The sequence below is a fragment of the Pleurodeles waltl genome, chromosome 1_2, assembly GCF_031143425.1.
Source record: "Pleurodeles waltl isolate 20211129_DDA chromosome 1_2, aPleWal1.hap1.20221129, whole genome shotgun sequence".
Lineage (NCBI taxonomy): Eukaryota > Metazoa > Chordata > Amphibia > Caudata > Salamandridae > Pleurodeles > Pleurodeles waltl.
The window spans coordinates 600126382-600153289 of record NC_090437.1 but is presented as its reverse complement, the minus strand read 5'-3'; the positions used below and the strand labels follow the sequence as shown (position 1 = coordinate 600153289).

At 44.9% G+C, this 26908-nt stretch overlaps 1 protein-coding gene across 2 annotated transcripts in view; it reads right to left on the bottom strand.

The window, feature by feature from the left end:
- LOC138301837 (cilia- and flagella-associated protein 337-like) overlaps positions 1-26908 on the bottom strand; it is a 455621-nt gene that overhangs the window by 378001 nt on the left and 50712 nt on the right. The window contains exons 1-2 of one of the 2 annotated variants that reach the window (XM_069242343.1): positions 23238-23352; positions 186-392 (exon numbers count right to left, since the gene is read on the bottom strand). In XM_069242343.1, coding sequence (XP_069098444.1) covers positions 186-383 — 198 coding nt within the window. In that variant the 5' untranslated portion in view covers positions 384-392; positions 23238-23352. Of the gene's footprint in view, positions 1-185; positions 393-23237; positions 23353-26908 lie in introns of those variants that run through there. The other variant, XM_069242337.1, reaches the window with a different exon arrangement.

Sequence of the window (26908 nt, the reverse complement as noted above, 5' to 3'; positions counted from 1 at the left end):
AAGGTTTTCTCTACATCAGGCTGCTCCAGAGCAGATCTAGAGTTTATCTTTCCTTAAAGCCTGGTATTTATTGTAATACTTACTACTCATGTACTTATTTTTCCTTAATGGAAACATGAATGACAACAAACTTTGACATGTAAGCCAGATCAGGGATGAGCTCCTCAACCTTTTTTTCAACTTACGAGAATAAGTCGGCTTTTCTTCAGTTTTAGGTCCGAAGTCCAAATTGAGGCCAGTCCGTCTTGGCCAATCCCTATGAAAGTATTATCTGGCATGGAAGAGATGTGGACAATGCTCTCTCTGTGCGGTGTCTCCCTCACCGTAGCAGGAAGCTGGAAGGAGAGCTGCTTTATCTCTGACTTTAGGGCTTCCTCCTCCATTGTGGTTTCCTGTAGCAAGAAAAGGGGAGAGTCAATCAGGACACTCCGTCTGCCAGAGTGATTTAAAGTGTTCAAATTGCTTATGTACATATGTATTTGTATAGCGTGATACTGGCCCAAAAGATAGCAAAGCACTGAACAGTGTCAAAAGCAAAGATAGTCCCTGGGTTATGGGAGAAAATATTACGTGCTAATGTACTGGCATGGCATTCTTTAAAGAGGTGAGCTCTTTGTTAAATTGGAGGAGGAATGGGCACTCCTCATGGATACAGGAATGTTGTTCCAGATCCTGGGTGCAAAGAAGGAGAAGGACAGCTTTTGTATTTTTTTGCACTTCTTTGCCTGTAGTCTTGATGGTGTCATGGCTATGTGTGTACCTACAGTTACGATACATGGTAAGCTTATTAGCTAAGTAAGAAGGGGTGCAGGTCACAATAGCTTTGTAAATGATGCAGCTGGTTATGAAGATGGTTCAGGCCAGCAAGCGGAGCCTGTGGACTTCCAATGGGTGGGTATGGTGTGATCATATTATTTACCAGTAATCCCATCAATCTGAGTCCATCTTTCTCTTTAGGACATTACTGGACGACTGGGGTGAGGAAGAGGATGACGAGGCTATTATTATCCCATTAGTAGTCCCTCTGACAATCAGATACCAGTGTTTTTTAGACGATGATGTTTAAATTTTAAAGTGTTTTAGACACACCAGTAATCCAAGCAGATAACCAATAAGCCAAAAACGATAAATCCCTTCCCAAAAATAAAAAATAGACGACACCTAAAAATAAGCGTAAACACAGTCATTACGGTGCAGCCTTGCAAGCTGGTGACGGTTATTTTCATATTACCTTTTATAGCAAGGTCACAACACAAAAATCAAAAATAGAAAACATGATTTTGCCTAAATACGGCGCCCATATGTTTTCAGTGAGCATTTTAAACTCTAAAAAAGTTAACGCAGACATATTCTACTTGCAACAGATATGGAACCCTTTTTAGTTTAAATGCACATCATTGTAAAATATGATTCTTATTGGTGCACAGAAGAGGTACTATTGGCTTTGATTTACTGCAACCTGACGTCATAGTTTAACACACAAGGATGACTAAAAAAAATCAAGGATAATGAATAGAAAGAAAAAAACATTGGCCGAGTAAAGTAACAATGCAGCCAAGGCACTGAAGTACAGTTCCTTTTCAGTGGAGGTTATGGTGTGATCAGGTAAAAAGCAGCCTGTCATACTGCAAGACAGCCAGTGGCTAGAGTGGGCTGCCATATTGTGCCATGCTCTGTGCTGTGGTGGGCGGGAGCACAACGTGAATGATAACTGACCAGATCAATGGATGGTGAGGGCCGGCCCAAAGCCATTCTGTATATGCATAAATGTACACATTTGTATTTATGTTTTTATTAATGATAACACTTTATCTAGACCAGATCTTTCCAACCCCTGCAGCGCAAGCACTTTTCATGCTATATAAACACAGATAAACTTCACTACTAGGGAGGGTTAAGCACACCCCTGAGTGAAATTAATTCCGTGGCCAGATCTGCAAAATCGAGGGATATAGACGGGGAAAATCATGTGACCATCTATTGAAACCTCTCTTCAAAGATAAATGCAGTTTTAATGCTCATGCTACTCATTACAGCTTGCATTTATTATTAACCAACTGCTAAATCCTCCAGGGCTTGATCCGCCCAGTGACTGACAGGTAGTTAAGAAAGACACGCTAATGAGGAGTATCACTGTTAATCAGGTTCACTGAACAAAGAGGGGAATCCACCGTCAGCGAGGCCACATCATTTTCCCGGTGTTGTTTTCATTATGTTGTTGAACTAGGTGCCAGCTGGGATGGAAACAGAAGTGTTTCTGAGAAACCTGCCCTTCTTGTTTCCTGTGCAAGGAATCCACGCCGGGTTAGTACAACCTGTGGCCACTAGACGAAGAATACAAACTGGGAGATCGGAGAGGATCCAAAACACCATCGGTCAAACCAGTCAGTTTAATAAGCATGGGCCTTCCTTAGCCACCCGGCTGGTGGGCTTCGCCGCCAGTCCTGCAGGCGAACCCCAGTGAGAGTTCACCAACTGGTCGAACAGTCCTTGCAGGAGAGTGTGGCCAGTTTCTCGTAATTACAGTTAGCTCCGCGTTGAATAGTGGTAACAAAACAAAAGACCTGTAAATGTCAAGAAAATAAATTGGATAAAGCACGCATTACGCCAATTCCCCTCTTATTCCTCTTTCTCAGGCACATTTTTGCCAGGAGATGACAGATGCTTTGAGCTGTCGGAGGCCACAGAAGAAACTAGAGGACAGATGTACAAAGCATTTTACTGGTCGCAAACATGCTTTTTGGCATGTACCAAAGGCATAACGCGACTGGGTAACTTGTTACCAAATCGCATTTAGCTTTTGCGATTCGGTATTAAGCAGAGGTGTGTTTAGAGTGTCCATTCCTAATACCGAATCGCACTGGTATGTATGAATGATTTGCGACTGGAATGCAATCGCAAAACATTCATACTTTACCAACTCTGTACAGGAGGCGATAACTCATTCCCCCAAGGACCCCTTCCCCTTTTGTGAATGTGAGTGATTTCTTTTTTTTATGAGCAGGCAGTGGTCTCACAGACCACTGCCTACTCTTACACAAGCATTTGCAATGTAATAGGTCTCACATTTGTAAGAGTTAGCGCTATTGGCATTGTAAACAATAATGTTTTATGCCTTTGTGTTTTGCTTTGAAGTGTAGTGGATGTATGTGGTGCAGAGTGGAATTTTGTGGGTTGTATTGGAATTGTTAGTTGTGAAATTGTGTGGTGTGCAATTGTGTGTTGTGGAGTGTATTTGTGTAGTGGAATTCTGTGGAATGATGATTAGATAGTGGTGAGTACCGCAAAGAACAGACAGAAAGGAGGAATGAGAGGGATAGGTAGTTTGTGTAGGAAGTGGTTATTGAACTTGAGACAGAGGAGCAGAAATAGTGTGAGAGAACGATAGAAAGAAGGGCAGAGCAGGCCATAGATGCGTAAAGTGGGAGGTTTTGTGTAGGCAGAAGACATCCTAAGAAGAGGAGGAGAGCATGGGTTTGACGGAAGTAGACTTTGAAAAGTCACGGGATAGAAACTGTGCTTGAAGATCTGAAGTTAACCACATGAAAAATTAAACACAAAGCCATCTTACTAAAGCAACTCCCCCGATGACAGACGAACCAAAAGGGATTGTAGTATGCAAATACACTAGTAAAAATGGGAAAGCTGCCTATTAAGGAATTTATTCACCACAATGTTTACGGCCGTTTACCTACCAATCAAAATCTCTTTTATTTAAATCTAATTTGCAAAATAACAACAGCCCCTGTGTTCTTGCTGGTGACTGGGGTTGAATGAACAAAACACAGGATTAGTTTTACAGGGGTGGGAGGTTGATGAGAGTACTTCCTAATTTGGTGCATTAAATTAAAGTGACAACAAAATAAGGGCTGAAAAAAAGCAGTGCGCGTGCACCCAACTTCACTCACTCTTAACTAAAGTATTTCTGCACTTTGGAGATTGCGCTGCACTTTTGAGATTGCCCTGTTACGTGTGGTATTCTACACCTGTGGGAGTGATAACTTGTTTTATGAAAACATACTATGTAATCAATGCACAAACAGGTAAACACACATGTAGAGCTTATTTTGCAGACTTTGCAGTAAAAAAAAAAAAATAATACAGCTCTCACAAGACCTGAAGATGAATGCAGGTGAATAATTAGCGATGCAATGAAAAACAACCATCTTTCAAATATTTGATGAATGCTGTTTCTTCCCCTTTCAAGCAGAATGTCACATGGCCACCCAGTTTCCAGTGTAATGACTTTAAGATCCTTTTTTGGTGTTTTTATTTTTTATGCGGCAAATCCAAGTAGCTCTAGAGATGGCTGTGCACTGCCACAGCCAAACAGAAAATGTGTACATGTGCGTGACTCAGTCTCACTGTTTGTACTTTGCATAATTGTGTGTGTGAGAGGGTGAAGAGGAAGTTATTTTATGCCTGTCTGATTGTGTGTGCACGTAGATGCCTGTAAAATGTATGCATTTTAGTGCATATATAAGATACTGCATGTGAAGAGAGCTTCAATGCAATTTTGTTTGGATGGTGTGCCTTTGTGCATCTGAATGTCCATGTTTACTTTGTGCTTGTGTATGTTTGAGAGAGGATGTGTGTGGAAGAATGTGACTTTGCCTCTGTATGTGCGACTAACAGAGTATTCGTGAATGTGTGTGCACGCATCAGCACCAACAATAGAATACACAAATCTCGGGCTCCTGCTCTGGGTTTCGCGGGAGTCGCCGACTCGGCGGGTCCTCTGCTCGTCTGCGGCGGGGGGCGACGTCACCTGCCGCTCTGTGACATACAGGCCCAGCAAGGAGGGGCCTTTCACACGGAAACGGGGCACGGCCTGAATAGGCCGCGGAGAGGGGTTTCACTCACAAACACGGCGCGAATTGAATTTCCCTCTAAAGCGCACCGAGCTGGATACGTTTTACGGAGAGTCGCGCCTCCCAGAATGTTCTAAAGAACAACTACAGCGCTAACCGTCTTACTTACGACAACATTGTAACACACCTGAAGCCATCTTGATTGAATCAAACTGGTAAAACCTAAAACATCGGCGCGACTGGACAACTGACTCCTGCGGGTCACCCTCCTCTCTGAAAACCATAAACAGGGGATACCGTCGGATACCGTCGGACTTGCTGCTTGCTGCTGGTTTGCCTTTGGACTCTCCTTTACTTCGCGGGTCCCGCTGTGGCGTGAGTGCAAAACCTACGGACAGTTTCAGTGAGGGACTGGGCGAGTGCAGGGGCTGCGAGCGTCGGGGACAGGACTACGTCCCAATCACAGCCTGAAAAACCACCTCTGATCTCCACTCCCCTGGGATACCGTCGGATACTGTCGGACTTGCTGTTTGCTGTTTGCTGCTGGTTTGCCTTTGGACTCTCCTCTACTTCTGCTGAACCCGCTTCGCGGGTCCCACTGCGGCGTGAGAGCCGCTTGTTCAAAACCTACGGACAGTTTCAGTGAGGGACTGTGGCGAGTGCAGGGCTGCGAGCGTCGGGACAGGACTACGTCTCCCAGCAGTCCTGTTAACCCGCGCCTCCTGTCACCTGGCCGCTCTCCCTACAAGCCCCGCCCTACTCATAGCTTAACTTTTCTCTTATAAACTCAAACAGCTACTTCCGCGTCGCGGGAGCGTGCGGGTGCGCCCGGGGATAAGCCCGGGACAAGGGCGGGACCGTCTGTGGCCGTTAGGGCACGCAGGAGGCTGGGCTGGGCCCACTCTCTTTCACCTGCATTTCCTTGATCCCACTTGGTATGCGAAAAAGGTTCTGGGTATGCCATCATCAGCCCTAGGTGGAACAGCAGCGAAGGAGGGGGGAGCCAACACTGGGACTCTGGACAATTACTTTAAATCGGTAAAGGATGATGGGGGAATCGAAACCTCTCTGGAGATGCGTAGGACAGAGCGTCGTCGCTCGATTGAACACATGAAAAAAAGGCCCCTCAGTGACATAACTCCCTATCCTATCTCCCAAGAGGAAGGTTCCCTCAATGGCAGCCCGGATCTTTCATCCCAAGAAGACGTTCCCCTATTACTCCGGGATAGTTCTCCCATTTCTGGCCCACCTCCTAAACAAACTACGGACACCACTCCACTATTAGTTGCCAGTAGTTCGGCAGTTGACTTATTCACCCAAACACACACCAGAGCCAAAATTAAGATTAATAAGCTAAAGCAAACTGTGGTGGCAGAGGTGTATGACCTACCACCAAATAAACGCAGAAGGAAGATGAGGGGTGGTCAGGGGAAGAAAAAGATCCCCCACTCTGATTTTGGAAAGTCACTCAAGTCCGTACCTATGTTGGACAGGCCTTTAGTTAATGTGCAGAAGGCTACTCCCCCCAAGGGTACCAATATTATTACCACTGCTTCCATTAGCGACAAAGGGAAGAGCCCACTTAACACATTACTTCCCGGTAGCTCTTTGGGGAGCATTGAATCTTTAATTAGATCACTCTTGTTGCCCATTAGCGAGAGCTTGCAGAAAATAGAATTCAGGCTGACCACTCTGGAGGCAACTTTAACCACCCTGAAAATTTTGGACAACAAACAGAGTAGAACCACTGAGTCCAATCTACCAATAGGAACCTTCCCCAATATACAAAACCCACCGATCCACACGGGGCCTCCCTTGGGCACCACTGCCGCCCCTCTTTTACAGCCACTTATGGCTATCCCAGTTCCAATTTTACCTACTAACTCTAACATCCTACCATCAGAAACAGATGGCCCAGCACTCCAACGTATACTCCCTGGTAAGCCTGCCCCTAGACCACGAGGACCCGACTTACCACCAGAGGCTAACAGCCTCATGGTGGTGTTGGCTGGTGTTCCCTCTCTAGAATTGGGTGAAAATGAGAACTATCACTCACTCAAGAGGAAAACCATTAAATGGTTGAATTGGAACAGACCTCTTCCAGCTCACCTCAACAATGAGATCATTATGGTAAGAAGGGTACCATGGTTGGGGAAGTCGGGGAAATCAATAGCAGGGGACTGTATCATTGTGTCTTTTCGAGACCCTGGAACAGTACTATACATTTGTGCTGGGTCAAATAGATCACTGGATTCTACCATACAGACTTTGCCAGTTTCTTTCTTTTTCCCTCCCATTCGCTTGCACCATGACTTGTCACAAGGTAATTGGACAAGGGTGGATCGAAGATCTAGATACAGGGGATATGCTCCACGTCCAGTTTATCGACCTTCGGAGACTCCCTTTTTGGACCACAATCGTTTTAACTGCCTGAATGGTCTGGATGGTGTGGACTGACTGCCCCCAAACCCGAACTCAAATCCTGTGACCTTGGATAATGGTCCCAGTAAACTGCCTGATCCGGCTGAACCCACTTCTGAAAATGACCCTGTTAGAGCAATTGGTGTAGTTTCTGGCTTTGGTACTGGCTCTTCCCCCCACTCCATCCCTGCAATCTGTTCTGTGGCTTCTCCAGCGCACATGAGACTAATTTGGTGGAATGTGGCTGGTTTAGCCAGCAAACTGGGCACCCAAGATTGGATAACTTACATTGAGTCCGGGGATGTTTGCATGTTCCAAGAGACTTGGGCAAGGGAAGATTACAACCATCAAGGTTACGAGTCATTTTCCATCTCGGCTAGGTGGGAGGGTAAGGGCCGCCCCTCTGGTGGACTCACAACTTGGGTGGCTTCCCACTTAGGATGTCAGGCTTCACGCCTACCGGTGCCATCAGATGATATCCTAGTGGTTTTATTAGCCTGGCCGAACCTAGCGAAACTTGCCCTGATAAATATTTACTCCAGGCCAGTGGGAGCTTCGCGTGAATCCCCCACTATAGAGGAGCTTTCAGTATATTTAGCGGAAATGCCAAGAGATATCCCTTACATAGTGGGAGGGGATTTAAATTCCCATTTCAAACCGTTGGTCGGTCTCGTAGAGGGATTTCCCACGGAAGAAGAGTTCAGGTGGTCAGTACCCTCTGTTGTAGCACCTTCCCCAAAGGCATGGACGCCTGTGGCTTTGCAGATTACTGCTCTCACCTTAAAGCATGGAATTAGAGCCTGCAATGGACGTATTAAGTCTGATGTACCAAGCAAAACCACGTACAACAGAGTGGGAAGAGAGTCCCGCTTGGACTATGCTCTTGTACAGATAGTGAACTGGTCTTCTATCCTGGACTTTAGGGTGGTGGAGAGACTGGATAGTGACCATAACGCCCTTGAACTCGATCTTAGCCATCCTGGGCCAAAGGCCTCCATAACAACCATGGGGGAGTCCAAACCTGAACTATTATTAGACAATAACAGGAGAAGAATCAGGTGGGATAAACTAGCTACGAGCCAAGTGAAACTTTCGAAGCTCTACGCAGGTTTAATCCCCATTTTGGAAAAAGTGGGAGAGCTAGCCAACGATGTGGGCAATATAGTCCACCATGAGAAATTATATCAGGCTCATGAGGACCTTATAAAGGGAGCGGCCTCTGAGCTTTTTACCAGGGTCCAGAATCAGAAGAGGATCCAACAACATAACTCCTTATGGTACAATGCAGTCTGTAGGAAGGCAAAGGGAGAACTCCTCAGATGCATCAAGGAGGGAACAGATAGAGAGAAGCTGCGAGAAAGTAGACGGGCTTATAAAAAACTGGTCATCCATGCTAAAACCGAATGGGAGGAGAACCAGTGGGAGGAGCTTACCACTTCCCTCGCAACAAGAGACCACCGAATGTTTTGGAGAGTAGTAAACGGGGGGTCGGGGAACCTCCATTCGGCAATAGAACCAAATATTGCAGCAGGGGTGTGGCAGGCACACTTCCAGTCTCTCTACAGTTCCGAGCAGGGAGAAACTAAGATCGATTTCGGTACTGGACTGGTAGAGTATGGCGGGGATTTGATAACAGTGGGGGAGGTGAAGGTAGCACTAATGGGACTTAAAGCAGGAAAGGCGCCAGGATTGGACGGCCTGCCCGGGGACCTGTTCAAGCAGGAGCCCGGTGTTTGGGCCCCCTATCTGGCTGCAGTGTTTAATGGAGTTTTGTGTGGCATGGAAATTCCGAGTACTTGGCTGGGGGCAGAGGTGGTTCCTATATTTAAAAAGGGCTCGCCCCTGCTCCCAGCCAACTACAGACCAATCAGTCTAATTGACGTGTCACAGAAGCTGTTTGGCAGGATACTGCTGAATCGGCTTCAGGACTGGGTGGAAGAAACGGGTGCCCTCAGTCCGTATCAGGCGGGATTTAGAAAGGGAGTTTCTACAGTGGACCAGCTTTTTCGTCTGAACGTTATCTATTGGAGGGCAGCAATACTGGAAGGGGGTAGTTTATACACTATATTTGTGGACCTGAGGGCTGCGTTCGACCTCGTGCCCAGAGGGAAACTCTGGAGTGTTCTGGCTGAGATGGGGGTCCCCCCAGACATCCTGATAATTTTAAAGAGATTGCACCATAATAACTATGCCCGGGTCAGGTGCGGGAAACACGGGGAATTAACGGACAGATTCCCCGTTGACAGGGGGGTTAGACAGGGCTGTGTATTGGCACCGACCCTGTTCTGCCTCTTCGTCAACGGGGTAATCGCCCATCTCAATGGAACTGAATACACTGATGCCCCAAAATTGAATGGCAGCAGGGTGCCTGCAATCATGTTTGCAGATGACACCCTGCTGCTGTCCAAAACCCCTATGGGGATACAGAGGATCCTTGATTCTTTTGTGGCTTTTTGCACAGATAGGGGGTTAGAAATCAATGCTAACAAAACCAAGTTTATGGTTATGAACCCAACCCCAAGATCACGCCCGAACCCCTTACTGGGAGCTTCACGTTTAGAGAGAGTCTCCACCTTTGAATATCTAGGTGTAACGTTGAATGAAACCATGTCCTGGGGAACTCACCAGACTAGGGTTAATCTTAAATTAGTGCAGACCACTGGCGGCATTGCTCGGTTGATGAGAAGCTCCACATATCGACCGCTGGGGCCGCTTATCCAGATATACAAGGCACAGGCAAGAGGAGCTCTGATGTAAGGGGCGGAACTGTGGGGTCACACAGCTTCCTGCAGTTTGTCTATAACTGAGAACAACTTTATTAGACAGATAGTAGCACTCCCGTCCAGTACTCCGCTCCTCCCCCTGAGGATGGATCTGGGTCTGAGACCAATAGCAGATGAATTAGGTCTCAGACCCATAGTCTTCTGGCGAAGGCTATGGAGCACCGAAGAACTCTCTTCTTATAGGGCGGAACTGAGGGAGTTTTTAACCCACCCTAAAGCTCTACAGATCCCGTGGATAAAATATATAAAAAAGTCCTGTATGGGATTGGGCCTCCCTGACCTGTGGTCGGATCCAGCTAATGCCTCACTAAGGATCCCACGAAGAGCTTTGGTCAGTGCTTACCACGAGCAGAAATTAGTTATGGCCCTAGACTGCAAGAATGAGGGGTCATTAACATCTGTATTCGCGCAAAGCAAGGACTCATACCGCCTGGAGAGGGTTCTGGATGCTATGTCTCCTGTGCTGGCCAGGAAGCTATTTCTCCAATGGAGATATGGCACATTGCCTCTGCGATCTTACACCTGCTCCTGGTCAACACTGCCATCTACCAAGCTATGTCCGACATGTGTGGGAGCAGAGGAAAGCGATCTGCATGTGGTCTTGTTTTGTCCAACTTACAAGGCCGCCAGGAAATATTGGCTCCTACCACTTATTAGAAACCTTGGTTTTAGGGAGTTCCTCCCGGTGTACAGAATTTTAAAAACTGATGTTTCAGGTCCAATTGTGTTTGCACTAGCCAAATTCCTTACCAATGTCTGGCATATTCGTACCCGTATTTTAAAGTTGCAGGCTCCTATCTAATTTTAAGTTTTTATTTTTAATTGTATGGTCTTTTATCTGATGTGTTTCCTGTTTACTTTTCCTTGATGGTTCTACATGTTCACATGTGTGTTTTTTGTGTACATCTTTTATGGCCAAATTGGCCGAAATAAAGATTAAAAAAAAAATAAAAAAAAAACAATAAATACTCTTTGTGCTCCACACAGAATATTAAAGGACCAGTTGGCTGCAAACATCATCTCCCTGCAATGACCGAACTCCGGGGGTTGAACAGACATGGAAAAGTTTGAGAAATAGTGTTTTTTGCACAAAACAAAAGAACACACACCAAATCAAATATCTAGAACCCCGAAAACATTTGTAGAGTGAGTGGAGGAGAAAAGCACACGGACGAGAAAGCTCAGTATGTCCTTGATAGTCTTCAATTCCTATTGGCAACACAACCCAGACCCACTCTGCAGGCAGGACACTTTTATTTTTAAAGCACAGGGAAAATAAGTGATTTGCCCCAAATCACAGGATGTTGAGCCGACGCCAAGACTCTAACCTGGCTCACCCGTGCCAAGGTCGGCAGCTGTAGCAATTATGCCACCACTTCTCCTCTGGTGGTATGTAAATAGAGTTTTCAAATGTTCACAAATTATCACCTACAAACATAATAAAATAAATATGAAGCAGAATAAGAAGTAACACTATTTACACCAACCCTTCTGTCTTTCATGGTAACTGCGTTCCAAACAATATAATAGTCAGTTTCAAACAACCCCTCTGTCCTGGCAAGTAACTAAGAATAATTCAATATAACTCTGTGTTTGTTACACAGGCAGCTTCAGGAGAACCAGGGATAGGGGCGAACTAGCGGAGTCACACAGGGAGCAAACTAAAGACCTTCTAAGTGACTCCAAGTTTGTTGGTGCAGCGAATGGAACAAATGACTGAAAAGGTGCAGAGTAAGGCAAGTTGGGGGCAGACGAGGAATGCACGGGGTCAAGAAAGAATGCTTGGATGGTCAGGAGAAGGCAAGCAGAATGATACGTAGCAGGATCCTGCTTAGGGTAGGAAGCAACATTTATTGCAGCAGATATATTCTACAGGGTGTAGTTGAGTGATGCAGAGATGTTATTTGTGGCACTAGCATTCATCTTTTAGACTCTTTAATGACAACGAGCTACTCGGTAAACAGTGTGAATCTTCTCTACAGAGCCCCTTACACCCTCTACCTCCTCCATTCCACCCGGACACAACATGTCCGACTCTTCCTAACTTGCTTCTTCAACAAACCTCTATGCAACACACATAGGTTGTCCCTCCCATCTGAGGTGGTACCAGTAACAGGATTGTCGAGAAGCTGATCCAGAACTCACCGAGCAGCAGGATTCCCAATGCTTCACTGGGCTTGCACATGCCTACACGGAGTAGCCTGCGTGGCTTTCATAAATGGAGGCCAAAGCACCGGCATGAATGCAAAAGAATGTCAGCGACAAAGGAGGAGGTGGGAGGGACAAATGCTGCAATAAAATTCAAGCTGCTATGGCCTTAAGTACACACAGTGTAACAGGGGCAACAAAGAAATGATAAATAGTCCGTCAAAGCAAGAGATAAAGAACCGACGTGTAATTATACAGTAGTTAGTCCCTGCCCTGAAAGAGAAAAAGGAGGGACAAAGAGGCAGGAATGACCACAAAGAAGCAAGTATTTTTAAAGGACACTCAAACAAATAAATGAAATCGCTTTAAGCCCACAAGAAGTATACTAAAGTTTACAAGAGGTTGTATGCTTACGCTCAACCTAAAAATGAAAATACAAATTTTCAGTTTTCTTTTTGTAATGCCCTCCGTTTTCCTTTAAGGAATATGGGCTGCATTACAAAAAAGAAAATATTGCTTTATTTAAGAAGCAATCGCAGACATGGTGGTCTGCTGAACCCAGCAAGCCACCATCCCTGAGATTCTGGGTAGTCCCAATGGGTCGCAAATTCCAACCTGCCTTATGACTATTAGAGAGGCAGGTCTCCTGCGACCCATTTGGGAATCGTCTCAGACACTATTGTACATAGCTGTTTGCAATTTCCTAATAGCGAATCACAATAATTTGCTAATAGGAAATTGCAAACGCCAAGCTATGTAACTCTGGCCCTAGGTGTCTAAAATAGACGGGTTCAGTAACTCCTATTACCTAGCTCATTGGAGTGTACAAGTAACTAGTGATTCTGGCTCTTCAAGATGTATTCTACGACTTTTAGAAAATATCCAACATAAGTCTGTTCTCAACTTTGTAAATAAAATTCTAAAAATATCCTGTATACCAGTGCAGTTTCAGACCAATGGAAAAGGCAAACCTTTTTCAAAGCCGGTACACATGAAAGAGGCAGGAAATGAGGTAAATTGTTTAGAGGTCCAGTACTAGTGTTCACCAAGTACAGAAACTCTGATTTTAGGATTCAAGATGCTTGACAATGAGAAATTGTACTGAAAACCAGCAAGTTAGCTGTGTTAACAGTGATGTGGTATTGGGGAAGTAGGAGGCAGGGATAAATGTAATTCTTCCACAGATGCTGGCAGTAATATTAAAATTTAGGAAGAAGGGCTTGAAGGAGAGCCAGCTCTTCTCCCTTCCCTAACAATGTAATTGTAGGAGGCAGTCTATTAGGGAAACTCTGTGCTTCAAGGATTTTGAGATAGCACTCATTTGGTAAGGTAGCCAGTGCTTAATTTGAACCTACTGACACTCGTTTTTGAGGGCCAGCGTTTATTTTCCCTCATCAGACTTTGACCCAAATTAGGAGAGGAAGAAACACACAAGGGAGGAAGAAAGAGGAAGAGAAGAAGGGATAAACCCTGACAAGGGAAGAAGCCAGGAAACTTCAAGAGTGAGCTATAGGTGCAGGGAGGATCTGGTGGTGGATTAAAGAGGAATGAAGTAGATCGAAGACTACACAACAGTGACATTCGGCATGCTGACTTTCAGTAGCGCTGGCCTCAGATGTCTGAACAAAACTTAGCTTATTAAGCACTGAAGATAGAACATTATGGGTTGAGGAGTCAAGGAAGCTCCGGTCACAGGTCAGGCCCTGGTCCGATCTTTGTCCTATTGTGCTGCTGAGCCATTTAAAGAGCCAAATGCAAAAGTGACTTCCCAGTGACAGCTGACAACTGACATACATCTGGCAGCAGTAGCAATGGTCTGATGTAAGTTGATTACATTCTGCTGATCTTCGGCAGAAAGTGCCAATCAGGTTCCTGAAGTTCAGGACTTATCAAGGAGTCTGCCCTGGCTGATTGCACAGATAGATTTTATTTGAAAGGCAGCTAATGTCACACATATTTTCCAAATTTAAAACAGTAATCATTTGTTATTTTCCAAAGAAAACCGTTAAACCACCTGTTTAAATATTCACTTCTCAGGGATAGAGGAGCAAAACGTAGGTGCTGTGCTTGAATCATGGATGACACATAATACTATTGAGAGAGAGAGAGGCACAGCACAGACAGTGACATATTTCTGTGTGAAAAAGGCCACTTTTGTTGAATCAGGAGCACATCACATAATATTGAAGGCAATCTGCCTTAAAAAATTAAAACCTCACTAAACAAACTTTGTAACCTATCTGTTTTCCTCCTCCCCACCCTTAAATGGCCTGTCCCCACATAACTTAACCCAGCAAGCATCTACCACCTACTGAACTGCGCTTCTACAATTGTAACTTTTAACTTCTCCTAGAGCTTATCACTGCACCTATTAACCTGTAACAAACTTAACTTCCTATAGTGTAACCTTCAACTTCCTGCCTCATCCAGGTCTGAGCTTGTTCACACCCTCCCTTTCAGCTTGGTTCCACGATACCAACAACAATCCAATTATCTAAACGAATGCAAACTTCTCTGCCAACTACCACTGTACCTGCCTCAAAGCGACAACCAAATAACAACTTTTATCCCCTGCAAACCTGTTTCAACCAAAATCACCTAAAAGCCTGCATGCAAAAATGCTGTATGCTGCCCCCCACCACACCATACGTCAGAGTTCCCGTGGGGCAGACTTCCCCCTGGTCGACTGCCTCCAAACCCCTAATGGGTGAGAGTGGCGCAGCTCAGCACATATTTGTGTGAAAAAGGCTGCTTTTATGGAAACAGGTGCACATCACACAATGTTCTAGGCATTCCATCTTACAAAAGTAAAACCCCACTATACAAACTTCGTCACCTATCTCTTTTCCTAATACCCACCCCTAATGTGCCACCCCCCACCATAATTTAAAACAGCAAGCATCTACCTCTTACCATACTGCACTTCTGCAATTGTGACTTTTAACTTCTCAGTATAGCTTATCACTGCCCTTTTTACCAAGTAACTAACTTAACTTCCTATAGCGTAACCTTTAATTTTTATGCCTAGTCCAGGTGTGACCTTGTCACACTCTTCCTTTCAGCCTGCTTCACCAATAGCAATAACAATCAAATTATCTAAACCCATGCAAACTTCTCAGCTAACCTCCACCCACAAAAATGCCTGGAGCCTGACTTTTTCTTCCGCCCCAACCCCTCCCCATTCCCTTATCACTCACTGGCATATGTTAAAAAGTCTAGCTAGAATCTCCCTCAACTGTAGCAACTACAAACCATACCATATTCAGAACAATGTATGCCATCTCCCCGAACGAACTCCACGTTGTCATATCTCAAGTCTGCATGGTCTATCCTGCCAAAACCTTCCTTCCTACAGATCGATTTAATCTCCCTGTTAATCTTCCTCCTGGCTTTATCAATGACCACTGGTGTGATGGCTCCCTGCCAACTTATCCTGGTTATAAATTCTGTCCAAATCACAAAACACCCGACCACTGCTGCTTCATCTCCTTCAAGTCGTTTTTCATTGCTCTCAACAGTGCCAAGCCTTTTCCTACAACCAAATCATTCTCTCCAAGATGGACCAGTAATACATCAGAACATCTCTTTCCATTCAAGAACCTGTTTAAGCTGGACAACAATCCCCTCCAGCGCATGTCCCCTTTTCCGTTCCACATGACTGAAAACAAACTTTCATCAAAGCCCAAATTACAACAGTGTTTTCTCTGTGCTGCTCGTAGTTCTGCTCATTTTACAAAAGAATGCCGCATGATACATATGGACATATCACCTCCAGGCCAGGAACCGAACCTTCAAAACAGCGAAAGCAATAAGAGAGATCTTCAAAAATCCCCCTACAATCTCACAAAACTTTTGAAATAGTCAAGAGTATGGGCTTCATGATGGGCGTCAGACTCCAACTTCTCCTGTCTGCTTTGGTCGCCACTCCAATTCGAAACAGATGTGTGCCATATTCACCTGCTGCCACCCCCAACTGACACAGCACCTTTTGTAGCACAGCAATTAAAAAGATGTTACCAGAATGCCTGTCTCCCCCCCACCTGAGCTCCTGATGCAGGTGTGGAACTTGCATGTCCACTGTACAGGACAGTAAACATCCATGGGAGCCTACAGAACCACCTTCCTCCCCTTCGATTTCTGATCCATCTTGGACTTATGTAACCATATATCCAGCCCGGTCTCCTGCTTTACTACATCCTGCCAGAGAAGACATGCAATGCCCCTATCCCCCAGCAGCTCCAACAGCCACAAAGCCCCAAAAAACATACAAGTCATCAGATTAGTGAATAAAACCGCTTCCTCTTCTTCCCTGCAAACTGCCGCCAAGATTTGGATCACCTTTCTGAACAAGTGCCAAGTCCACATCTTCTGTTTTGGTCCCACTCTACCCTTTTCTCTGGCCCAGTCCTCAAGCATCCTTTCCCCAACTCACCTTCTGATGGTGCATTACCCCAGAACATCTTCCCCATAAACGCAATACCGGACAGCTTTCCTGCAATTATGACTCATGAAAGGCCCTTCTCTGTCAATGCCAGAGTTAAGTGAACCACATCCTCTGTCCTACTCCACCCTGCTGGCCTCCTCCATGCCCCAATGGGCAAACATTCCTCCCACGCCTGTGTATATGACCTTTTGGTAGAATCAGCCAAGGACCCTACCACCAGCTGGAACATCCTCTGTCTTCTACTATCCGCAAACGCTTATTCACAATTTGCACCACTGCCATGTTATCAATCCTGAAAAGCAATTTTTGATGTGCCAAGTCTGAACCCCCACATTGTGACAGCCAGCACCAGCAGAAAAAATTCCAGAAATGCAATACTCTGAACTCCATGTTTCCAAGCTGCTGGCCATTCTTTTACACACCATTGCCCTTGCGAGTACAACCCAAAACGCATGCCACCGGCTGCATCAGAATATATCTGCACATCCCACTCAAAATCTCTGAGCAATGGAATGCCATTAAATGGATCCAGAAAAAAGCACCACGTGGGCAGATCCTCCGTGAACCATGATGACAACCTCACATGATGATGGGGCAGAGACATACCAGACAATGACATTCCCAGCCACTGACAAAAAGTCCTGCCCACCCTCACCTTTCTGCAGGCAAGATTCAAATGGCCCAGTAAAACCTGCACTTTCTTAACCATATCTTTGGCCTTGTCCAATAAGCCATCTAACAATAACTGCATCGTCAGCTTCTTGTCTGTCATTAAACGTTCTTCCATGCCTATAGAATTAAGGGCCAGATGTAGGAAGCCGTTTGCATGGTGCAAACTGCGAAAATCGCAGTTTGCGCCATGCATATAGCCTTCTGCAACGCACATTCACAATTTGCGAGTCGGTACCGACTCGCAAATTGTGAATGCGACTCGCAAATAGGAAGGGGTGTTCCCTTCCTATTTGCGACTCGCATCGCAATGCAGAATTGCTTTGTGACCGCGAATGCAGTCGCAAAGCAATTCGCAGTTACCACCAGTGTCACACTGGTGGTAACTCATTCGCAAAATGGAAGGGGTCCCCATGGGACCCCTTCCCCTTTGTGAATGTGGGCAAAAAGGTTTTTTCAGAGCAGACAGTGGTCCAATGGACCACTGCCTACACTGAAAAAACGAAACCAAATGGTTTCGTTATTTTTTTTATTTTGCAACTCGTTTTCCTTTAAGGAAAACGGGCTGTAAAATAAAATAAAAAACTGCTTTATTGAAAAAGCAGTCACAGACATGGAGGTCTGCTGACTTCAGCAGGCCACCATCCCTGTGAGTGCAGGGACTCGCTATGGGGTCGCAAAATGCGACACACCTCATTAATATTAATGAGGTGGGTCTTTGCGACCCCATAGCGAGTCGCAGACGGTGTCTGAGACACCGTTCTGCATCCGAATTTGCGATTCGGAAATTGCGAGTCGCACGGACTCGCAATTCCCGAATCGCAAATTCGGACCTTGCTACATCTGGCCCTAAGTCCTACTCTCAAAAAGGACAGTCCCCTACTGGGACCTACTGTTTTTTCTGGTGCCAAAGCAACCCCCAAGTCTTCCATTACCTCCTGGAAACTTGCCAGCAGCCACTGGCAGTCTGCCGAGCCAGGGGGCTTACAAAGAAGAAGTCATCCAAGTAATGTATATCAGCCACATGTCCTGTGTGTCAAGAAAACAACCACTGCAGGAAAGAAATGAACGTCTCGAAAAGAGTGCATGAAATAGAGAATCCCATTGGCAAAGCGTTGTCTATATACCACTGACTGTCAAACTGAATCCTCAACAACTGAAAAACTCTCAGGTGCACCGGCAACAGCCAGAAAGCTGTCTTAATGTCACTTTTCATAATTTTTCTGCTCCATTCCTATCTGTTCCACAAGGCACATTGTCACATCAGCTGCATATGACACTGATGCCAAATCCTTCATTATGAAAGCTTTGACCCAACCTCCCTTTGGCATGGACATGGACTGGATCAAACAAAACTGCACCTGCTCTTGTTTGGGAACAACTCCTATTGGGGAAACAATCAAATTGGTCATTGGCAATTTGCCGAATCGGCCTGCCATCCTTCCTTCCTGAATTTCTTTTTGCAGTTTATCCCGTACCACTTGCATATGTGCACACACTGATTTCAGCTTTTCTGGCCATGTTTTAAATGTCGGACCCGCATAACCCAGTCTGAACTCCCAATGAAACCCTTCATCACATTCTTTAGCATCCTCTTTTTGGTAATAGAACTGCAGCCAAAATTCAAGCTTTTCCAATTTAACTGGCATATCAACCCTTTCCCACTGGTCCCTGTGTTACCCGTCACCTCTTTGTTAGCCGTTGATTGCACAGATTGTTGTGCAGCTGGGTCTTCTGGCTGCTGTTGCCATATCTCTGCATGTGCCCCCATGGAGCCCCCATTACTCCATAGCAGTATACGAGTGAATGACTCCCTGCGCATTTTCAGCATGTATACCGTATCCCTTGTACAGAATCCCTTCTTGAAGTCCCAGAATGCACCCAATGATTCACCCTGCCTCTTTGTTGTTGTTCCCACCTCTCCCCAGGTGGGGCCTCCTTGAAATGGCGAAGAGATTATTGGTAAACCACTGGCCGTACATATAGTCTTGCCAAACTTGAAGGATCCCATTGTATGCTGTCACAGGTCAGACTATCAGCCACATTTTGCTTCTGAGTAATGAGCCATCCGTGCTAGAAACTTGTCATCATATTGTACCCATGCGTACCCCCCATTCATGGTCTGTGCCTTCTGAATCACATCCATGTACTTGAATAAATCTACGCTCTGTTCAGGGAATTTGTTACAGTATACACTAGCATAGATTAAAAATGCTGCTGTCTAATTTTCAATAGTCATGGGCAGCTTGGGCCTTTTTGACAGTTTGTATTCTTTCGACCATTCCTCAGCCCTGAGCCCACTATACAGCAATTTAAATATTTCAACATGTTCCCTTTTCCAAATCATTTCCTTTGTAGACAACATTAAATGAGCCCCTAAGGGCTTTGTCACTCCCATGTACGGCAACTTCTTTATTTTCAGCTCTTTACTCTCTGGACCTTCTGCTTTCTCCCCTTTTCATCTCCCCCATTTTTCAGTCCCAAAATCTTTTTTCATATTGGTGTCCAATACGCCCTGTTGTACCCCTTCTGAGTCCCCTGTACCTTTGCCAGACAACCCCCTCCCCCAGTTTGCTCTCTGGCTTATGCATGTTTCTTTCATCTTTGCCATCTTGTCCATGTTCCTCCATGTACATCATGGTATCCTTCACAGATAGGCCCTTCCTCAACCTTGTACCTTCCCTCTCCTGTTCCCCCATGCATCCACCCCAGTCAACACCATCACAGGAGCAGTCTCCATGGCCCCCTATGCCTTACCTGTCATCAAGGTCAGTGCCCGCTCTGAAGCTTGTCGCCTAACCAGTTGAACAAGTCTGCCTGGTACACTTGCTTTGCCTCGCCCTTGCCTCCACTGCACTCTGCAGAACACTGGGCAGAGAATAGATATCACCTCCTCTCCCCTTTTTCTTGTCCCTAGCTGCTACCACCTCTGTTCAGCCTCAAGGGAACACCATTGTCCAACACTTCACCCTCTTCTCAGGTTTTTTCCTCCTATTCTAACTGGGTGTCACCTGTCTGCATCATCCCATGCGTGTCATGTTTCACTCCACCTTTCATATACCTTGTGCACCACTACTGGAGAATGGTCTACCTTGTCTTGAGAGGGGAGTCACAAGCCCTCCCATCTGCTCTATTAAGGCACGCCATTGTGACCCATGACCCAGCTGACCAAAGGCTGTTCTGAACCTGCTGTTGTAAAGCACTGATGAGGCCTCCCTGAACATTCTACTGTCAGTGATCACCCGGTCCTACGATGCTGTCCGGCTGGCCACTCATGCCCTGCCTTAACTTCCCCTCGAGGTGATGGGGCCACAGTGTACTTGCCTGAGCCATGCTGTGTTATGCCTCACAACCTGCAAAAAAGAAGAGACGTCCAGTGTGCTGGCACATTTGCCCACCAATCCTGCCTCAATGCCCATGCCTGTCAGCCAGTCCATTAAATGTCTTCATCTCCTCCCACTGACTGAAACCCTCCTCCTCATCCTTTGCCCCTGCTAAGTAAGCACCTTGTGGGCCATTGAAATTCGACCTTCATTCCGTCACTACTGTACCTGAGTGCCCTCCCCACCTTGCAGGTGCAGTACCTCACCCTTGCTCCATTTAGAATGCACCCTCTGAGGCTTTTTTAAACCTGTCCCTTGGTCTCCCACAGGTCCACCTCCCAACTGCTCCTCATCCTCTTCTCAGTCCATCCCACTCCTCATCCTCACTCCATTCTAATTGGTCAGCCACCAATGCTAAGGCTGTGCCCCGTTTAGTCTCAGAAGCCATAACCTGACTCTGTGCTTTGCCTGGACTCCCACTCCTCCCAGTCCCCTGCTGATCTCTATCCCCCTCCCTTCCTGATGACCCCTTTGCCCACTTTTGACAATAAGCCCTGCAGGCTCTGTCCAGACAACCTTTTGTCTCTAAGGAAACTCCTGACCACTGAACCCCTGGTTGTGGGAAAGCCTCACTGATATTCCCCTATCCCTCCCTCCCCGCATTTGCCGCCTTGCCAAAACTGGTCTCTGTACTGGCATTTACAGCCATAATCCAGGTCTTTCTGCCATGTTCCCCTGATCCTCTTTCTGGCCCTGCACTCTCCCTGCCCCCTCCTTCTGTCTTGCACTTCTGTGTGTCCCTGCGAACCAACAGCTCACCCAACAGTGCGCCCCACCTCAAATTAGAGGCACGCCGCTCCTCACTCACAAGGTCTGTGGGCCTTTAATTGTCCCCACAGCCTATCGGCCCCTCCCCCCGTCCACTTGCTATTGTTACGTGCTTACAGGCTCCCCCGCAGGCCATTGACTCCTGTGATGGAGCCTCCCTCTCTGCCCTTGTGCCCCACCACTCCCCACTTGCATAACTAACAGACCATAAACACCTGCTACCCGGTTTAGGGCTGCTTGCTGAATTTTTGATTGGCAACTGCCATTCACCTTCATTCCTCTCCTTGCTCCCACCAGAGACCACCAGGGCATTGGGAACACTAATACCATGGCAGCCACCCCTTCTGATGCCCTTTGCATTGGGTGGCCATGGCAAGAGCCTGTGCCCCCAACCAATCAGTCCAGATACCTCGCTTCTCTCAGCAAGCAAAGCGCCGCGGCCACCTTGTCTTCCGCCATCCCGCCAAAAACTCTTCCCTACCCTATAGCTGCACCACCACTGGATCACTTCACCATGAAGTGATCACAAACAGCCCAAGATGGCTGGTTAAATATCCTTGGGCTATTTCCTTTAATGGAACGAAGCCCAAAATGCTACAGTTGCCAATACTGCACCTTTCCCCCAATAGTCCAGAGGACAGACCTTCCCCAGTCGGTTGCCGCCCAAAACCCGAGTTTAAAGTAAAATTGTGTACCAGGTCTGTCAGTCACAGAATAGTAATTGTACCCATGGTGAGAAAGCAGACGTGTAGTAGCACTGAAAGACCTTGCTGATCCCTCTGAACTGTACTCTGAAGATATACCTGTATATCTAGAGCATATTTATTGTTTTGGTTTTAGAAGAAACATATGCTAATATGATTAAGATAACAAGAATGTGCACAGCCAATAGGTCTGCTGATGCATACAAATAGCATTTCTGTATGCTTGGTTTTGCAAACTTTAGCACATTAATGCCAGACCAACAGGCATTGCCAATGCTTGTTTTATTTTGCTGCAGCATCCAACGTGTGTCTAAATATAGTCAAATTTCAGTTGTCATTAAAGAATGTCCCATTCACTTTGTTTTAATACCCACTCCGTATTCTATCACCAAGCAGATTTTATATATGTCTTTGCATAAACAAAAAATTAATAAAGATAGGAAAAATGTTTGATATAGATGTTGATCATCCATGTGAGGTCATTTTGCAGCAATGCATGCATGCAGACAGAAAGCTGCACTTCTCCTGCAAAAACCAGTTTGCTACCTACCACAAATCATTCCTTGAATGTAGCCTTTAAAGCATTCCCAATGCCTTCAGCAAAACATAACATCTATAAATCAGGAGCATTACATCTCTCAAACTATTTCATTCAGTCATAACTAGTCTATCATGACGGGTAAAAAGTGTCCACAGAAGACAACTCATCCTATTGTTCATCCAAGAATCGTGTAGGATTTCCCTCTCATAACATTGAAGATTCTAATGGCACCCACTAAATGAACTTTCTTGACCCCAAAACATATTTAAGAACACTATTCCTTTTGCAGTGTCCGGTGATTAGATACTTATAAAGTACAAAAAACTAGAGTGATAAACTTGCCACTTTACCTTGCCTGGTTTGGTACCAATTAGCTAAATATTTGGATTTGTGTTGTGTGCGTATGTACATTCCATGGTGGAATGCATGGCCGGTGACACAAGGGAATTCCACTGTCCATGACGCTGGAGTTCCCTTCGAATCAGTTGAGCCTGGACGCACTGTTGATCAGACCTGCTCCCTCATCGTACTGGCTTGCTTAATAAAAAGAAGACTGAACGCTTACCGTGGTTCCTGTCTTACTTCCACCGTCACCACTCGATTTAGTTGATTATTCCTTCTAGTAAAATGCATTACTTAGTCCACAATCAGTGTGGGAAACCGTTGTCCCCATGAACACTCCTACGGCAATCTGTTAAAAGAGTTGGATTTATTCTACTGAGCAATTTGAACTCATGTAACTACAGTAAAGTAAAGGAAAGAGTATTATTTCAAATTCTGTGTTAGTGCATTCCCTTTTATCCCCAAATCCACTTTTTATTTCATCTAGCGTAGCCCCATCCTCACACATAGACCTTTGAAAGTGATAAATAATTCAGAGTTTGTTTTATTCTCAGGTCATGGTACCTTTCATAGGATCACTGACTTTGGAGGTTTCTTTAGAAGTTCACACATATTTTAACATACACCATAAACTGGCCATCATAGACTGTACATTTCCTCCTTAAACTGTCAAAACTCCACAGTTGGCTCTCAACTAATAGGCTCTCCATTAATACAGTTAGTTACACCTGCCTAGTTATCTCTGTCTTTCTGAAAGACATCGCTCCTAAGTTTAGGGATGGACCATAACCCTACTCAAGGAGTGGACTGTTCATTGAAATTCAGACAATCAATCATTTATTGTCACAAAGGGGACATATTATAGCCATATAGCCCACCATAGTGGGCTATACCGGCCATTAACGGCCCACTCCAGCGGCCTTTAACAAGGGAGCAGGACTTTAATGCAGGTATGGCCCAGCTACGGAGTGCTATCAGGCTATTAGAACATTCTGCCATTAGAGGGCAGAATGTTCTAATATAGCCTTAGAACCCGCCGTAGCGGGCTCTACCGGCTATTAAAGGCCCGCTCCCGCGTTAAATGCCCGAGCCAAAGGCTCCTCATAGGCACTGGCCATTGTTCTGGGAGGGGCTCTCCTCCCTAGGGGCCTGACCCACGTACCCACATCCTAGCCAATTCTTTAAAACCTTGGTGTCCCTTGATTCTTAGCCCAGCTGTGGTCACCTCCATTTGGTCCCCTGGCCGACACTTGATTAGTCTGTTACATTTGCGTCCAGGATGGCGACTGACTGTAATGCAAATATGTGCCTCACCCTTATTTATGCATTGACATCGCTATTGTACAATTCTCTGCCTTGTTTTGTACTGTACTGTTTTAAGAAAATCTAATTAACAGAATTTTAGTTAAAAAAAGAAGGAAAAGTATGTTTGTTTATTCTTAATTTTCCATCCCGAAGGTCTATGGTACGTTCGTGATCTGACTTTTATACATGTAATGGTTCATCTTGAAACTTGTAGTTTGTGTTTACTGTTATAAATATATCCTTACAATGTGTAGCATGCCAAACCTTTCAAGGCACAAGCCATGACTGATGGATGATGTCACACATGGTAGATATGCTTGTTCACACATATGCTTGTATGTGATGTGTGCCTTTTATTGTTGTCTGTGTACCTGTGCCTTATATAAAACAAACCATTTAACAAGCCATTTAAATAGGTCTCTACCCACATGTAACTTCCAGTGCCTGTAAACAAATAAGATAGGTGCTTTAGAAAGAAGTAATGTATTTTCTTGCTAAATGCGAGTAGCTGATTCAGTCCTGATTTGCTCATGCTTGCCATGTGACAATCTGAGATCGCTGTGACTTGCTCCTTTGCCCACTTAGCACATACCCAGTGTGCCCCCTGCTACAAATCACCTTTCATCCCAATAATGCACACAGCAGTTCTTCCCTGAAATGTAGAATATTCAGTGCTCCCTGGTTTTACTACTGAATAGTGAGCCCAAGAATATTGACATACAGGAATATTGTGTACAAACTATCCAGGGGCATAATATTGAAAGGTAAGTGCATATAGGTAAGCATAAATCCTAACTCCTAATCTAAGTACCTTGAAAATATGTAAATCACCAAGCTACATATATGTGAAGTTAGTGATAGAAAATCTGTACTTACTTGCCTTTCAATAGTTTGGATTCAATGTTTTGCCCACAATAGTGTGGATTTGATACAATATGTATTGAAACAAATATTGTGGATTTGATATTCAGGTGCACACCATGCTCCTCTGATGCACAGGATCTAGTGCTTTTATGAAGCACAAGACAAAGTGCTCCCTGAGGTGTATCACTCGCTGCTCTCCTTAGGTGTATTCCTAGTGTTGCACTTTACCTTGAGCTCTCTCTATGCACATCAACCTGTGTCTCCTGCGCATTAGATTTTGTTTGACTGTGAGCCTCTGCGCATTGATGCACATGTGTGTTGGTCTGTGTGCAATAGTGCTAGTATGTCTGTTGGAATTAGCGAAAATGTATGTCTGTGAGTATGTTGCTTTATCTGAATGCTCTGTGTGCATGTGTGTAAAGATTGTGCTTCTTTTTGTACATGCACTAAACAAAAGCCAAATTAAGAGCTTTGTCAATGCTTGTTTCAATATTTCATGGTTTCAGCTAATAGTGACACATCTTCAGATACACAAATTAGTGTATTTTTGTCATCCTAAGTGATCTGGTGTATTATTTGCATAAAATGAAAATTATCTCCATCTTTAGATGTTTTTACCTTTTAAAGTTTTATGTTGGAAAGCCAATATTTTTCAGTGAGTATAATGTTTTATCATACTATTGCATGCTATATTATACTGTTTAGTGTTACGTGATGTAATATTTTTACACCAGAATATTTGTACTTTTCTCTTTCTCCAATGTTGATGCATTTTTTTCTGTGTATTATGCACAGAAACCCATAGAATTATAGAACCAATGATAGGAACATTATGCAGCTTACACAACCACCCATGTTCCTCCCATTCCACACTGACTGAATGAATGACCGGCTGATGGACTAAGTCTAAATACACTGTCTAAAATATATATCCTGTCACACTTAAGATGTGTTATGTGCTAAAATAAAAACAAAATGTTATCCTTTTAGTCAAATGCTTGGAAAGGAATTGGTCCTTCCCTCTAATTGTATGTAATGTAGTGTATTTTGGAGTTTGCACAGCACGCAAAACCAAGTGAACTACCAAGTCATTAATTGGTATTCATCTACTGTTGTGAATCCACAATTTATCTTTCCATACCTCCTAACCAACTACATTTATTTAGTGCATGCATCCAAAATAAGTCTCTTTACTCTATTTACTTGGCATGGGTTCATATAACAAGAGCAGTATGAAGGATATGTGAAAATCAGAGCTTACCAACCCATCATCCTCTAAGGAACAACAAAACATTCGACCTAATTTGCACCTCTACTCTAATATCTGTTTAGGGACAAGCAAGAAATAAATGATCATTTTATGAATATATAATAGACAGCAAATGTTAAAGCGTGGCTTTCTGACAAAAAAGCATCACATAAAGCATTACATAATGTAATGTGTATTTTTCCTAGGTCACTTATCTTTAATGATGCATGGCATCAGGTGGGATGACTCCCTGGGTTAAGAAGTGAAGTGATAAGTTAAGTTCTGTATCCTAGGCTATTAGGGATACTCAATGTTATCCCTAATGGTTAAGAAAAGCCTTGCTTTCAAAGAGTGAGCTGTTACCAAGATGATAGTTTTGAAAGACTCTGGCCCTCATTCCGAGCCTGGCGGGCGGCGGAGGCCGCCCGCCAGGCTTCCCCCCTCCGAAATACCGCTCCGCGGTCGTAAGACCGCGG